Here is a 16,491-nt window from a genome sequence, read left to right as displayed (position 1 = left end):
CTTGAATTACATGCGACCGCAAGCTTCTTTATACGAATTTGCACGACTTTTCGCAGCGACTCTTCTTATCAGGAGACCGTTTGACGATTTTCAACACACGATGATGACTAAAAAAATTTGCTGTTATGAAAACATTCGCACTCACACAAACCAGCTACACTGCGTTGTTACACGGGACTTGAGATGTGTTGGTGATTTGTTTACCATTTAGCATCTTCGCTGCGTTGAAAGTCATCTGTGGACTGGCTCTTGAATGATTTGTTGTGAAAATTGCCGGTTGAAGTGACTTTGGAATCCGTGAACTATACGAAACATGCACACATTTCATTCATAGCCGTGGTTCCCGTAGTGAGGATCGTATTGGTGCTTCAGGATATATTACAGTTTGTCGATAAATAGGGACGTTCGCTTTGGCTACTACAGGCATATTGTCAGGCTCTGAAAACGAGCAAGGTACGTAAGGACTTGTAGCATGCATAGAATTCTCAATTCGGACTTCAAAGGTTTCCATGTTTTCAGTTTGCTATTCAACACAGCAACCGCTCCAAAAGGTGCCATTATCCTGTGAAGTATAAAAAATACATGCCAACTTGACCTTGAATGGTGGAATTGACAGTTGGCCTCTGGAGCGGCGACGCCGGCGCACAGATTTCTGTTTACAAAAGACCTCTCAGAGAGATCGGAGAAGTATCTGGAAAATGACCGAGATGGAAGAGCAATGAAATGGCGCCGGGAGCAGTACAAGCTACCGAACCCGAAGGAGCAGTCGCAGCTACAACAGTCTAGGAGCAGGAGCAGCACTAGTGCAGATAGCTGCTAAGGTTGTGGAAAAATCACTGCGTCGTTGTATAAAGAGAAAAAAAGAACTCCATCACAGAGAAAAATCAATCACAGCGTTCACACTTTACAACGGTGTGCAATCCCGGGGACACTGTATTCTGGTCGTTCACCTAGTTGAGTAGAAGCCTGCGGCACACTAAAGACACGGAACATGAGCAGTGATGAAGAAATCGGTGAACTGAAGGTTGTGTACGATTTCATAGCTCAGGCTAAGTTCAAAAAGGCTTTCGTCAGTGCAACGAAGGTGCTGGACCAGCGGTCACCCCTCCCACCGGATGCTGCAGAAGAGGATCCGTTGCGGGAATTGTTTCTGTTCGTCGTGACCAAGTACGCGGATCAGCTTGAGCAGGAAGGCAAAATCGAACAAGTGTTTGAGATCATCGAGCAGGGCCTCGAGTACTTTCCCGAGCATCCGGAGCTGCTAAATGAGACGGGCGTTCGCTTGCAAAGGTACGCGTAAGCACACTGAAAACCTATTCGCGATAGCGAGAGGCTAGTAGTTGGGGTCGTAGAATTTAGTAAAATATCTTTCGCGTCCTATGGAGCATTTACAGCATCATTTGTATGTATGTCTGAAGGCAAGCGTAAGGCCGAAGCGCAAGATCACAGAAATCGCACAACAATTGTATGGAATCGTTAATGGGTTTAAGTCTGGTTTCTTATGGGACGTAGGCAATCTATCGGTTAACGATGTAAAGCGCTTACTCGACTCTCTGAAGGAGGTCAATCAGATACCCAACTCTCTGGTGGTTCTACGACTTGGAAACGACCCAGATGGAGACTTTGGTGTGTGCGATATTAATCGATTCGTGGACGAACAATTTCGACCTGTATTTTTGGATGTTTCCCACGGCCTTTGCTTTGCTCGCCTGGCCGATCAGTCTGTAGTGGACTTTTACGATGGGCTGATGGCGTCGTTACGCACCAACATGAAGTTAAACAGTGGTCAGGCTGTCGTCAAAAATGACCGACAAATATGTACACCAGTCATGCAATGGCCACTGGCGGCTGAGGTGTGTCGACCTACGGTTTATGGTATATTTGTTGGTTATCCGGTGGTTTACTGGTACGACACGCAACACACCCAGGAGAATTGTCTCTCGAACGTGCCTTTGGTCGTATTTCAAGCGTCTATTAAACCACAAAAAGGTGAAACATTTGATCCAATTATTTCATTTAGTGTCCCCGAAAAGTTGCTAGATGAGCCAGCTGTGGCCGATGTAATCAGCTTGTGGAAAAAATCAATTGAAAGATTTAATTTGAACTGTGCTTCATTCAACGAATCGTTTAGTAATGTAATTATGTAATAAATAAGAACTTACCAAATCAAATAAGCTTCCCTGTTTATGTTAGTTGAATCACATGTTCGTGGTTGGAAAAGAGATCTTTATATGCTTAATAAACACTTGTGGTGTTGCAAATATAAATCACTTAATGTACAAACATTCTTTAAATTAGTATTTGGAAGTAATATATATTTTTATTCATTATTCATATTATCCTTCAGGTATGGCCGTTCGTTGGAGGCCTCTATCTGCTTCGAGCGTGTGCTGCTGCAGGACTCCCGCTACTTGAAAGCTTACCAGAATCTGCAAAACACGAAATGCGAGCTTGTAGAGCGATGGCACTTTCGCATGCTTAACGATGTCGTACGTAACGCTGCTTTTAGGGCCGCAATCGAAAACCAGATCGCTGCCGGGTTTAACGAGGTGCTGGACATTGGCACTGGGACTGGTCTCCTATCGATGTATGCCCTACGCTGCGAGGGTATACGTAAGGCGGCTGCATGCGACGGGTCGGAAATTATGGTTCAAATTGCTCGCGATGTGTTCGGAGCGAATGGACTCAGTGATCGCATTTGTCTGTTTCAGAGCTACTCGCAGGATCTCAAGATTGGAGAGCGATTCTCGTTGATCGTGACGGAAACGCTCGACTCGGGTGCATTTGGCGAAGGTATTCTTGAGACGCTGATTCACGCCAAAAAGCATTTGCTTTTACCAGAGGGCAAGATTATCCCGGCGAAGGTCACACTGCACGTGTCCGGCTATCAGTCGCGCGCTCTAACGGCCAGCAATATTTTAATCAATGAAGCGTTCAGTGAAGACTTTTCACTACCCAGCAACTGCTTGCTGTCCAAGGAGGGCACGAAGTGTTACGATGCGGAGGACATCGGGCGGATTCAGGCGAATGATGATTTTGAGTTCGTTACCGACACCGTCCTGGCGATGGATGTAAACTTTAACGATCTGGACAGTCTTGTACGCTACCAGGACGGTACGGAGGTCGGAGAAGTGGAGCTAACCTGCCTGGACGATGGGCTTCTGTTGGATGGATTTGTTGTGTGGTTCGATCTGCAGCTGGATGAAAATAATACCATCAGCACCGATCCAACGACTAATACCTGCTGGAATCAAGCTATTTTTCGTCTCAATCAGCGGCTTCCCGTGGCGAAGGACCAGCGCTTGAAGCTGACGATGTCTTGCAAAGACGGAGCACTCTCTGTTGCACACAATCTGAACTCTGTTGACAATCAGATCAGCGTCGATGAGCACGTGCTTGAGTTTCTTAACGATATCGAATACTACAGCAGCCTCACGGAGGCAACCGATTCTTTGGATGACATGGAAAAAGTACTCGATCTGTCGCTTTTTCCATACGCCGGTCTAAAGCTACTTAAAGAAGGTAAAGCGAGGATGCTTTTTTGTCTTGATCAAACGGAAGATTTGATTGAATTTATTGCTAATCAAAACGATATTCCAATGGGAAGCATTATGTTGGTCAGCTCAGTGCAGGAAATATTTCTTCTAAACGACTACACACTGGATTTAATTATCCTGCAACCGGTGGACGTGTTCGGTCAGATTAACAGTGAGCACTTTTGTCTCTATCAATCGTTGCTGCCGAAACTGAAACCCATCGGTACGGTGGTACCAGCCACGCTTGAACTGCACGGAAGCGTGATCGAGTCCGAGTGGATCGTAAAATGTAGCCGTGTGGAAAATCCGGAACTGGAGCAATTTCAAATCGATAAATATCTAGCCTCCTTGGAGACCGAAAATCATCTAGACCTAGGGCCCTTCTCTTACCGCAACCTGTCCGAACCGATCAAGCTGGCTGACGTGCAGTTCGATGGGAAGTTGCACGAAACTGAATTGGAATTGACCCTTGCCGAACCTACCGAAACGACCCGTCTGCATGCCGTGCTCTATCACTATTGCATTGGATTCACCCCAGAAAGGCCGCTGCTCACAACGGACCGCCTCCAGTCATTTGCAAAGCGATCCGCCTTTATCATTCCAAAGTCTACATTCCAGGGCGTGAATGGCGAAGAACCACCTGCCCCGAAAGACCCGATTGAACAGCTCTACATAAGTGTACTGCAGAACCATGGGGTCATTAAGTGTGATATATCTCCAGTGGGTCAGTAAGAAAACATAGCTTAAAGTAAAGCATGCCAACCAACCAAAATCTCCTCAGCAATACCTAACGCCACGGAAAACCCACTAACCTCCCAAACCAAACCCCACCACTTTTGAAAGCGCAATAATATATACATATACGAATTCATTGAGAATACAGGGGAAGGAAACTTAGTAGTATTTAGTAGCAAACGTACATTACCACAGCTATAGGTAGTATCGCAGCATTAGACATCACCTTACGGGCACACAGGTAGAATCACCGTAACATTACATTCCCGTTCGATTGGAACGAGCGAGCTAGCAATTTTGAACACCTAATAAACCACACTGTGAGCATCATCTCAAAAGTTTTGGGAAGATAAACAAGGAACAATAGTGAGAGCAATCTTCGTAGTGAGTCCGTAGTCAATCAACGCAAGCTAAACGAACACAAAAGAACTTGAACACCGCATCACCCTATGGGCAGATTTAGTAGTAGTAGCATAGTTTCGATCTTTAGATGCCACCGTACCGTAAAAAAGTACCACAGAAGCTGGCGATGGCGGTGAGAGCAATAAAGCAATTAAGTAGGATAACGATTTGATTTTATCGTGCACAGTGATGCTACCGTCATTTAATAAGAATTGTGATTGGATTATTACAATCCACATATCAAAATAACCGTTCATGCGATAGTGTGTTTTACAGTGCGCAAATTCTGTAGCCGTTCATATGTATTAGTTTTAACGTACAAATAAAAGGAAACTTAAACATTCCAGCAAATCTTGCATTGTTTCCACAGATTCTGTCTCTAAATCCTACACCAATTTTTTTTTTTATTTTATTTTTTTTTGTGTACCAAAGCTGAAAAGGTTTTAAAATTATTAAGCTAACAAAAATTAATTTTAAATGCATATAAAAAGCGCGCCAACACGAATATCCCACATTATTCACGGTTACTAGAATAAGGTCATGGTGATATCAAAACGATTGATAGGCAAGCGTTTATTTTGATTCTACAACTTTGTCCAAGGGACATGAATGTTTTGTTTAACTTAAAAAGGCCTTTTATTTGTGAGGTAGATTGCCCAAATTGCCCCAGAGACAAAATAATCAAGAAGTTGGTAATTTTACCTTATTTCTGCGATGATTTCCGACCAAGGTTTCTGTACCTACGCCTCATTCAATAATTTTTTTCATAAACTAAGAACTACAGAAGAATCTTTGTTGTACAGAGTTATCTGTCTTCAAAAGACCTTTCAGTTGAGAGGTCTTTTGCAGAAATTGACTGAAATACAAAACAGTTATTTAGCTATTTTAGCCATTATTTCAAGTTGTGACCAAGGTTTTTGAAGCTTGTTGATGCCAGATTGGTGTGCAGCTTCGTTCTAGTGGTGGGTAAACCGAATCCCCAAATCCGAACCCCAATGCAAGAAATAGTCGCGACATCGATTAGACTAGGGATGAAGATTATCAATGTAGAGTGATATTTTTATTCAAAATCCTGTAAAAATATAAAACAGGTCCTGATCTGAACCATTGACACTCCGTGCGCTAAATGGGTTGGGTTGGGTAGAACATCTCGGATAATGGAAATTCTACTGTATTTTTTTTGTCAAGAATAGGTTCCAAGAATTTTTCTACAGCCTGTAACTTAGGCTAAAAACTCAATCTGTAATCACGCAAAAAATTCAATTTATACTTATCCATTCTACCCAGCGTTCGATTTGAGTAAACTGAAATCAATCACATTGTATCTAGATCGACTCGTTATGTGACTAATTCGTCTCACATCAAATTCAAACAGTTTAAAGTCAGAATCAAATCAAATAAAGGCCCAAAGAAATCAAATGTGATTTGAGTCCCATAGAAATCCAATCTAATTCGAGTCCCATTCGAATCAAATCTTTGAAATCAATCTAGGGATTGAATCTTTGAATCATCCGAATCCGGAATCTGTCGAAACTAGTCCTGATCTGATCAGACAACGCTGCTGTCAGTTTCGTTCTGTGTCCGTCAGACGTGCTAGGCTTGCAGAAGCGTTCGCGTTGAGGATTATTTTTTTCGAAAGGCTATTTTGTGCCGAAAGCTAGAGCATCTGTTTCGTTGTGCTTTCACGAGCGCACCGTGCGTGCTCCACACTCCACCAAGTGTTTTCTTTGCTTTCGCTGAGAATCGAACAAATTGAAGACATTTCTACTGGGGTCAGCAGCTACGCTTGTGTCCGGATCGGATGCATCAGGCGACGGGTGCGAGGAGCGTGCGTGCACAACACAGAAGAAACGCAAGCAAAGAAACACCTACGGTTCGATATGTCTAGCTAGTGCAAAAATATGAACGGTGAGTAGGTTTGCAGTTGGTAAACAAATGGATACGATCTTTGTTCAACCTGGCTAAGCATATGCAATTTGTCAAGTAAATCCTCGACTCTACCGTGAGTTTGTGCGTGTTTGTGTGCGTGTGCATATTTCCTCTGCAAGGAAGCATCGAGTTCCTGCTGCAAAAGGAATCGTACGACCTGCGGAGTGTCCATGTGTGCGCAAGCAGCGCTAGCGTGTGTGTTTATGTATTCAGGTTTCCGGAAATTTTGGCGTCTGTAAATGCCTAAAATCGAAACAATTTTAAATCATCTGGTGCACGAAGAAAACATTTCTGATCCTTTTCATTGGTACAAATAGCCTGTTTTACCGTTGATGATTAAGAGGAGTGTTTTCTACCACAGTCGGTCGTCTCATTGCCGATGGATTCGATACGCTTCACAATTCCACACCTGTTTCGGCGTACACACTAATATTGCGACGAAAAGTTCTAATAAAAAGGAAGGTACAACGAGGCCATCCGAAATGAGATGGGCAAAGCAGATTACATTACAAAGTGTATGTTTTATGCCGCGTTGTAGGAATGCATAGAAAGAAGCATAGTTTCTCAGCTGACAATGCGATAATGTGTGTTTCCCTGTGCGTCGAGCTTTTCCTTCTGTTCTTGATCATAGCAACGATCAGTTCCCAATTCCAGAACATATTGATTATATTGTTGCTACACAATTGTAATGAAAAGTTCCTCAAAAATGAGGTTATATGCTAGCTTTGCTCAAAAGACCGTATTGTTGATAGTTGTTTACCTACTGAATCTAACGTATGACAAGTAAATGCGTGAAACTTTTAGCCATTCTTTTTTACTAGAGGTGAATTCCACCTGTATCTTGTGTATTCCTAACTCCAGTCCCTTTCGATACTTGTTTTTGCAGTGTTCAATCGAGTGCTACCTAGCATGAATCCACAAGAGCTTAGTACTATGGTTTGGATGGGACAGATTGCATCGCCTCTTACTGATGAAAATATAGCCAACTACTACGGACCACCGGTGTCTAACGTTATGGAGGATATTACTCAGCAGCAACACACCGCCATGGTAAGCAATTGGGTGCAAACACAGTCTATTTGTTTCGTATGATTCTTATTCGTAGCATACACAGATTTTGGCCCAACTATAAGAACATCACCACAAAGTAAAACATATTGATACACTTCCTTGTGTTTACCGAGCAGCTAGATGGTTTCAGTTGATTGTTTTATGTATTTGGTTTTTTACTTTTATTTTGGGTTTGTCGTCTTCTCTAATTTGCATTTCTTTTTCTTCTATTTTTCCCCTATTACGCTTGTTTGGTTTTGTCTTACGATTATGTTACACAAACGTAACTGATGCACCACAACGCCATCTCGCCATACAATCACCATCGCATTAACATGCTATCGTCAAAATAAAACCATCGTCTACCTGTTCGAATCGGAATGCATCGCATTGAACAATTCTGCTGGTGTCAACGGTCCAAACATGCACCGACTATAATGCCACGGACCGTTTACGAATGAAACACAAACAACAACACTGCTTATGTACGATCACACAAACTGTGTCATCGTTTGTTATCCCGGATCCTTGTCCTAACTCGCCCTGGCTGAATGTTATAACTGTGTGCATGGGTATGTGTGTATGTGTGTACATGTCGCATCCTTCCAATGTTCTGCCGCAACCAAACGGAATCAACTACTCTATTTTGCCACAACACACGAATCATCGAATGAAATGATACCATCGACCGATATGCAGGACATGAACCCCGCCGCGATAAGTTCTCTGATGAGTGAATACAGTGGGCATGTGACAGCCATCCCGACGCCGGCTGGCTTGGCCACAGTGTCGAATGCTCCCGAAACACTGGCTCTCACTAATCAGGACTTGTTCAATCTTCAGCAGCAGCAGGTACAACAGCAGCAACAGCAACTACTGCAGCAGCAGCTTGCCCTGAGCGGATACGGGTTTCTCGACCAGAACGGTGCACTAACGGCGGCGACCGGTACAGTACCTGCCGGCATTCCCGGTGCGTCCAGCCTTGTCCCCGCCGGCGTCGGTATGCGTCTCATGAATAATGGTGGTGGTGTAGGACCAGTTGCAAAACTGTCGATAGATGGTACAAATTTCTCCGGCGTGCCGTCCGCGCCGGACGAGGACGGCAACAACGATGGCCTAGATGAGACCGCCGAAGATGCGGATCAAGACCAAACAGCACTGCAAGCGTACGAACAGTACCAGCAGATGATCGATAGTAGCGGTGGGAACGATTATCTTTCCGCGGCTGGGCAGGAAAGTTTGCTTCACTACAAGCTGCTGAACGAGGCACAGCTGTTGCAGAATCACTTTCTCGACTACGACGTCACCCCGGACGAATCGAACAGTAGCAATAGCAATGGCGGTGCAGGGGAAACGGATGCCATGGGTGCAAATCAAAAGTTGCTGGCTGCAGCCCGACAATTGCAGCAACAACAGCACCAACAACACCAACAGCAGCAGCAGGAGCAGCAGCAGCAGCAGCAGCAGCAGCAGCTACTGCAAGATGGTAGCAACAGTGGAGCGTCCTTTCCCCTGTCACTGTTCGGCGAGCCGATGCTGGGAGGTAGATGCCCTACCAAAAAAATTAAACCCGTTAAGCGACCCGGCTTGGTGCTGAAAACTCCGATTGCATACAAGGGCGATATCGATCCTTCAGTGATTCCCATAGCGCGCGATGGCATGGGTAGGTTATGAGTTGTCTTCGGTGATTTTTCATTTCATTTTATCAGAATTATGTTGCTGTTACAATAACGTTTATGCTTTTTCTATCAAGATTGTTGATTTACTGTAAACTACACGCACACATCAACATGCCTAAGGAGTAGAACATTTTTGACACGTACATATGCTTGATTTTGTTCTTTTTTTTTTTAATGCAAATGGAAGATAATAAGCAAGTTTTAGCACTGATGCTTTTATTAAGAAGGCAATTTGCTATAATAAAATACCCTAGTTTATGATTATTGTTTTTTTACAAATACGCTCCAAGTTTATTATCAATTGAATCAAAAATAATTTACCAACCGACGAATATTTGGCTCAGTTAAATAATTTTTCAATCCAGTAACGTTTTTAACTAACCAGTCAATTTCATAAATTTAAATGTACTGTTTTTGAGTATTATATTAATTTGAAAATTTACAGCAGTTATTTCTTATTCCATTATGATTATGAATCTCTATCACCTGAACGCACATTTCACCAATGTTGTTCCATTTTGCCCTCCAATTTCGTTGCAGCTATCTGCGAAAGGTGTGGTGCGATCGGAGTAAAACATTCATTTTACACTAAGCAGAGACGCTTCTGCAGTTTGTCATGTGCCCGGTCATTCGAATCGCTACGTATCTACCATCAGTTCCGCATCGTAGACGGAAGCAAAATATCGAACGACGATTCCAGAAAGCTCCCAGCGTCGACAGCCGGGTCTTCCGATATTGCGCTCCTCTCGACACCCCCCGATCAACTGATCGACGACTCTAATTCATGCGCCAGCGAGGTCGACTGCAAGCACACATTGCAACCGCAACAATTGCAACTGCTGCAGCAGCAGCAGCAGCAACAGGAACAAGTACAAACGGTGGGTTATCGATTCAAGATGTCCGGAACGACGGCAACTGCGAACACCGGAAGCAACGACACTAATAACAAAAGCGGCGGAAATCAAGATGGCTGTTTGGGCAGTAACGGTTTGAACCAAGGCGAAACCAAGCAGACCCCACAGGAACTAGTGCCCCAGGAGATCATCCCTCAGCTACCCAAGGGCAATCGGTTGCCTTCGCCTTGTCCGCAGGACGAACGTATTCAGAGTATCCGTCGGAAACCAAACGAATTCCACAACTCGTACGATTGGACGCAGGCACTTGCGGATCCGCACTTTTTTGCCGCCCCGGTCACTTGCTTCCGGCATGCACCCGGGTATGACATGTGGCCAAACGTGGTAATCGGAATGAAGGTAGAGGTGGAAAACACCGACTGCGACGTACAGCAAGCCCCACTGGTGGGTGGGACGCCGCACAGCTTCTGGGTAGCGACGGTACTGCGCATCTGTGGCTACAAGGCACTGCTGCGCTACGAAGGCTTCGATGCAGATGCTTCCAAAGACTTCTGGGTTAATCTGTGCTCGGCCGAAGTGCATCCGGTTGGATGGTGTGCTACACGCGGCAAACCACTGATTCCACCGAAAAGCATCACCAAACCGTACCCGGATTGGAAAGAATTTTTGGTGGAGCGACTCTCCAACGCTCGCACACTGCCATCGACGTTCTACAATAAAATCAGCGACAGCTGCAAGTCACGGTTTCGTGTCGGACTTAACCTGGAGGTTGTGGATAAAAATTTCATCTCACAGGTGAAGCTAGCAACAATTAACAAGATTGTCGGAAAGCGGCTATACGTGCACTATTACGACCTACCGCCAGAAGAGAATGGGTTCTGGTGCCACGAGGATTCACCACTGATCCATCCGGTCGGTTGGGCAACAACCGTGGGGCATAATTTGGCTGCACCAGAGGAGTACATGGAACGGATGAATGGTACTGTGTTATTTGAGTTGAGGATTTATTTCAGTGTTGTCACATTATTGACATTATGTTTTGTTGTTCAATATCATTCCCTTAGCGGCTAGTGACCAAATTCTAGAGCCACACGAAGATGACGCTACGATGGACCTGTTTAAAACCAACTTCCAGTTCGAAGAGTACTGCTACGACGACAGACAGACCGGATTCGAGGAAAACATGAAGTTGGAAGCGGTTGATCCGCTCAACCTTTCATCGATCTGTGTCGCAACCGTTATGTCGGTGCTCAAGTTTGGCTACATAATGATACGCATCGATTTCTACGAACCAGACATGAACGGAGCCGATTGGTTCTGCTACCACGAAAAGTCACCCTGCATCTTTCCGGTGGGGTTCTGTGAGAAGAACAAAATTACACTAACCCCACCGAAGGGCTACGACCATAGCACCTTTACCTGGGAACAGTATCTGCTAGACACCAACAGTAAACCAGCCACACCGGAGATCTTTCACCGGGATCCAATTCGGCAGCGCTTTAAGGCAAGTGGTCGTGTTCCTACGTTGCTGAATCAGACAAACTTAACGTTCTGGTTTGGCTTTTTGTTTTGTTCGTTTCAGGTGGGAATGAAGGTAGAATCGGCCGATCTGATGGACCCGCGGCTGATATGCGTGGCCACAATATCGCGAGTAGTGGGCCGTTTGTTAAAGGTACACTTTGATGGTTGGGACGACGAGTACGACCAGTGGCTGGATAGCGAAAGTCCTGATATCTACCCGATCGGCTGGTGTGTGCTGGTTGGTCACAAGCTAGAAGGACCACGTATTCTTCCAAAGGTGCTTCCGGCGCAGAAAATTTCGCCCAAAACAACGAAAAAGGGCAAACGGAAGAAAAAGATGAAAGTTGAACCACCGCAAGATGATTGTAAGTTCGCATTTCGATTTTCGATTAAAATTTTCATCCTTAAGCGAAATTTTAAACCTAGCGCAAAATAATCAGAAACTATTAATACTTATGCGCAAGGATGATCTATTTTTGTTTACATTTTTACGACTCCTCCGGTTATTTTGGGCATTGTTTTGTCACATTGAATGAAACGATTGAAACATTACATACGGAAAAGAAACCAAATATAATAATCCGCAAAATATTTAAAAGATCTACAAACGGTAAACATCTGTAAAAAAGTTGATAGATCTTTTATCACCGAACACACGGCAGACTGAAATTGCGATAGAAAAACTGCGGGTTTTAATAAAAGACGTGCAGCGAGTTGTAATCTTCTAGGAGATACGTTAACAGTCTGCCCATCTTGACCGTTGCTATTTTCTGCTCTAAACGGTCGATCCGTTTTAAATAAAAACAATGCTGTAACAACCGCGGATGATTGAGCGTCTACTGTATATAAATTTTATTTTTGTAAACTGAAGCAAAAGTATTCTGGAAGCACTTGCAATAGGAACGTTATTTTAAAAATTTTCTTTTGTGGCTCATTTGAAATGGGGAATGACGATTATAAAATAGTACATACCATAATAGCTTCACGGTTTAGAAATAGGACAGACATTTATAATCATATAGAAACCTAATTGGCCTAACGTGACTGGTCCATCTGAACTGTCATAATACGTGTAGCGGATGGAAAATGGTTTTATAATGGCGCATTTTCCAAGGGTTTGATGGTTCAAAAACTATTTTGTAAGAAACTCGTAACTTTGGATAGGTCGTGTTATTTGTACTGGATTTTTAATTTGTTCTTTTGCAAGTCAGTTGGAACTGTTTATTCGTTCTTAAGTTTGCTATCCCATTAGCAAGGTGTGTAAGTTAGTCGGATTGTTGTGTGATTGCACCTGGTTCAATACACTTATGGTATGCCCACTAATATAAGAATCCGATCTTTTTAGCGCAACCGGCCCCAACGACACGAACAGCGCGAATTAAACAAGAGCAGCAACATTTTGAGCAACAGAAATTATTATCAAACACCGAGCAGCTAGAGTATAGAACTGGGGCGCAGATGCTTCCATCTTCCGGGATGGGCACTGCGTTGGCACAAGAACAGTATTCCGGAGATCCCAATGCGTTATTGATGGGTAATCAGCTGTCCCTACAGCTGCATAACCAACAGAACGTGCAGCAGCAAGGTCAAATTGGCATGCCGAGTACTTCAGCGCTTCATACGCTGATCAAACACGAACCAAATCACGACACGACATCGGCCGCGCTGTTGAGTGGGCCCGGTGCCCTCGGGCCGATCTTCGATCATTCTTCGGCTGGAGGTGTTGGAACTCACCGAGGAGACAGCTTAATGGACACGGACGAGGCCGACATGCGCACGGAAGACGAGGACGGCGAGTCGAGCTCAGCCACCGGCCACCCGTCAACCGCACCGTCGTCCGAGATTGCGGACAACGAGATGGATAAGACAAACCCACGACTGCTCAACCGGCACGATTCGCCCAATGTTGGTGGGTCACCCGACTCGATTGGTGGTGGCATCGTTGGTGGCAACTCTCACGGCAGCAGCAATAGTTCGGGCAATGGTGGAAGCACCGCTCAACCAACGTCTGCCACGTTCGGCCTTGGAGGGGTCAGTGGAAGCGTTAGTCAAATAACGCCCGAAAACTGGGAAGTGAAGGACGTCTCCATGTTTCTCACCACCAACGATTGTAGCGTGTACGCGGAGCAGTTCGTGCAAAACGGCATCGACGGCAAGCGATTACTGGAGCTCAGCAAGGACGAAATCATTACGCTGCTCAACCTGAAGGTGGGTCCTGCGCTAAAAATTTTCGATCTCATCCAGCAGTTGAAGAGCAAACTTGACTCAAACAAATCGCGTCACCATTCGAAAGCGACGGGGAAAAAGTTTCTCTAGTTGTACTTTCGTCAACAGAAGAGGAAAAAGAAGAAAAAGATTAAGTCCGCAGAAAGAAGGAGCTGGTGTGATAAACCTTCCAAGCGAACCCAGTGCAAGGGAAACGGAAAACTACATTGGTTAGATAGTTTTGAGGAATAGCACATTATTTTTCTACATTTTACTCAGCGTAAGCATCATTGATCCTATTTTTTTTTTGCTCATGTTGCAACCTTGCACCAAAATTTGTGGCAGAGCCATGTCTGCTCGTATCGTATTATTGTACTTTTTTATGGTTTATACAATGTATCAAGTTTTCATATAATTTATACGAAAAAGAGAATTTAATATGTATTTTCATGGATTGCATGGCTGAATGTGTTTCCCTAGTGGAAGAGAACATTCAAATATCGGGGTTTTTCAAGAATCTGTTTACTTGAGCTAAGACCTTTTCTTAGGGGCAAATAGATAATCCAAAGTTTGAGGGGTTTTTGATTTTTTTACACTATATTAACTTCAGTTAAATCTGTTTCTATTCAATGAAGGATAGATAAATTGGGGGCAATATTTTATTAATAAGACTCATGGGCATTCGGAAGTTTTTTCTAGCATTTTTTGATAACATCTCTCAACATGGTTAAAATTTTTTTTCTTTTTTTCATCAAATCATGCTATAATATCCAGAAAAGATGGATAGTTTATTGATTTAATCTAATGTTAACATAACTTGGAGCGATGTCGATACATTTTTAAACTTTTTTGACCGACATATTTAGATGAAATTGTTTTGATCATATTGCTTGTACATTTTTTTCGTACGGTAATGGAAATAACTGTTGCTTCGTTTCTTCATGTCGAAGTATATTTCACATTATATGTCGGTTTTCCTAAAGTAATCGAAATGCAACGTTTGTAATCCTAGATGGAGTTAAACAAGCAATACAAATAGTGTAAATTGATTTCATCTCTTTTTCCTGTAATTCCTCTCTTGCGCATTGGGTGTAAACGAGATGTAAGTTACAAAGAGTACATTGTATGTTAACAAAACAGGAACACTTAAATCAGGGATTAACAAAAGAGATAAACAAAGCAGTCCGCAAAAACATACTTGATAGTAAAGGATTAAGTAAGGCAGACAAAATAATGGCACCTGATTGAAACCTGATTGAAATACTATATACCGACGTTAGTTCATCCATATATAAAGCAGAGTATGTAAATGCTCAATCGAGATGATGATCCATGAATAGCTTTTACGTATAAGGTTTTTGTTTTCGAATGCCAATATCATGGGACAGGATTTCAATGGAAGCCATATGAAGTGACGCGCCGCCAGTTCTTTGGTGGGGACGTTTAGGAAAAATTGTTCTTGTTTCGGTTAACACTTTTTGACATATTCAGAAATGTGTTAGTTGAGTGCATAATACCATATCTCCAGGGAAAGAGAAGTAGCAGAGTGCAGTTATGTACAGGTAATTGTAAATATAAAAGCAATTAATGCAATGAAGCCATTGAACAAATCAAAAGATTACCTTGTGTACTACAAATTGCAATCAGATATGAAGAAAGTCACTACCGGTTGTTTGTAATGTTGAACTGGATTTGCATTGCATTGTTTTAGCCGTTTCCCGCAAGCATTCGGGTAGGAAAAAAGAGTGGTTTTATTCTGTTCGCATGCGTGGGTTTTCCAAGAGGAACAAAATGGTCCTGGATTAGGAGTCTTTTAGCTTAGATCATTTCCACTTCAAAAAGCTGTCCTACGTTGGGTCACCGTCAACCTGTAGAATGGAGGGCCCATAGATATTACGGTAAGCATCCAGTGCACTTCGCGTACTTTGCGGATTGAGTTTGGTGGAGCAATGGAAATTTAATGTTGAGTGTTAATACCAAGGCACACACCTGTACAGTCATTTATAGGAAGTTAGGATAGCACGAGCGAGAGATTAGCGTGTAAAATTCGAAAATTCGAAGTAGAACAGAAATGCAAGCAGGGCACATAGGTGCACAAATGCGAGTAAATATTTTTATGAAAAAATATATCTATACACCGATAAATGCCGTTTCTGATGCTCTGTAACCATTTTCTCACAGTATCATTATCGTCATTCTGCATTCTCTTGTAGTGTGTTTCTCTTGTTTCGTTGTCCTTTATATATGTGCCCATCTTAAAACGGGGTAAGTATCTTTTCGTTCTGCTTAGTAAGGCGTGAATTATTGTTGAAAACGGGTGAAATTGGGTTCTATTTAGTATACGGACTGCATCATCTCAATTAGAGCATTCTAATTAAAGATGCTTCCGCGACAGGCCGAGCGGTAGCGCCGGTTAGAAAATCGACCCATGAGCGTCGGGGCTCACCACCTCGACGGCGTGGGTTCGAATCCCAACCGAGACCGGACCCTCCCCTGCACGAGAGGACTATCCACGTACAACAGGGAAACAAGTCTCGTAAGCCCTTAACGGACAGGCATGACCAAGAGGTCGTTACGCCA

At 43.5% G+C, this 16,491-nt stretch overlaps 2 protein-coding genes across 2 annotated transcripts; both read left to right on the top strand.

Moving 5' to 3' along the window:
- The first annotated feature begins 330 nt into the window (after window positions 1-330).
- LOC131262035 (protein arginine N-methyltransferase 9-like) lies at window positions 331-5,016 on the top strand. Its single transcript, XM_058263942.1, has 3 exons — window positions 331-453; window positions 520-1,290; window positions 2,348-5,016. Exons 2-3 carry the CDS (start codon window positions 992-994, stop codon window positions 4,266-4,268), a joined length of 2,220 nt encoding a protein of 739 aa, XP_058119925.1. The 5' UTR covers window positions 331-453; window positions 520-991; the 3' UTR covers window positions 4,269-5,016.
- Window positions 5,017-6,283: 1,267 nt separating this feature from the next.
- On the top strand, window positions 6,284-14,279 carry LOC131262920 (polycomb protein Sfmbt). The gene is made up of 7 exons (XM_058265018.1): window positions 6,284-6,581; window positions 7,489-7,652; window positions 8,352-9,315; window positions 9,872-11,164; window positions 11,250-11,689; window positions 11,768-12,071; window positions 13,052-14,279. Exons 1-7 carry the CDS (start codon window positions 6,575-6,577, stop codon window positions 14,020-14,022), a joined length of 4,143 nt encoding a protein of 1,380 aa, XP_058121001.1. The 5' UTR covers window positions 6,284-6,574; the 3' UTR covers window positions 14,023-14,279.
- Window positions 14,280-16,491: the final 2,212 nt, after the last annotated feature.

The sequence above is a fragment of the Anopheles coustani genome, chromosome 2, assembly GCF_943734705.1.
Source record: "Anopheles coustani chromosome 2, idAnoCousDA_361_x.2, whole genome shotgun sequence".
Classification (NCBI taxonomy): Eukaryota; Metazoa; Arthropoda; class Insecta; order Diptera; family Culicidae; genus Anopheles; species Anopheles coustani.
Note: the sequence above shows the minus strand (reverse complement) of the source record. Positions and strands in the feature narration are given on the sequence as shown.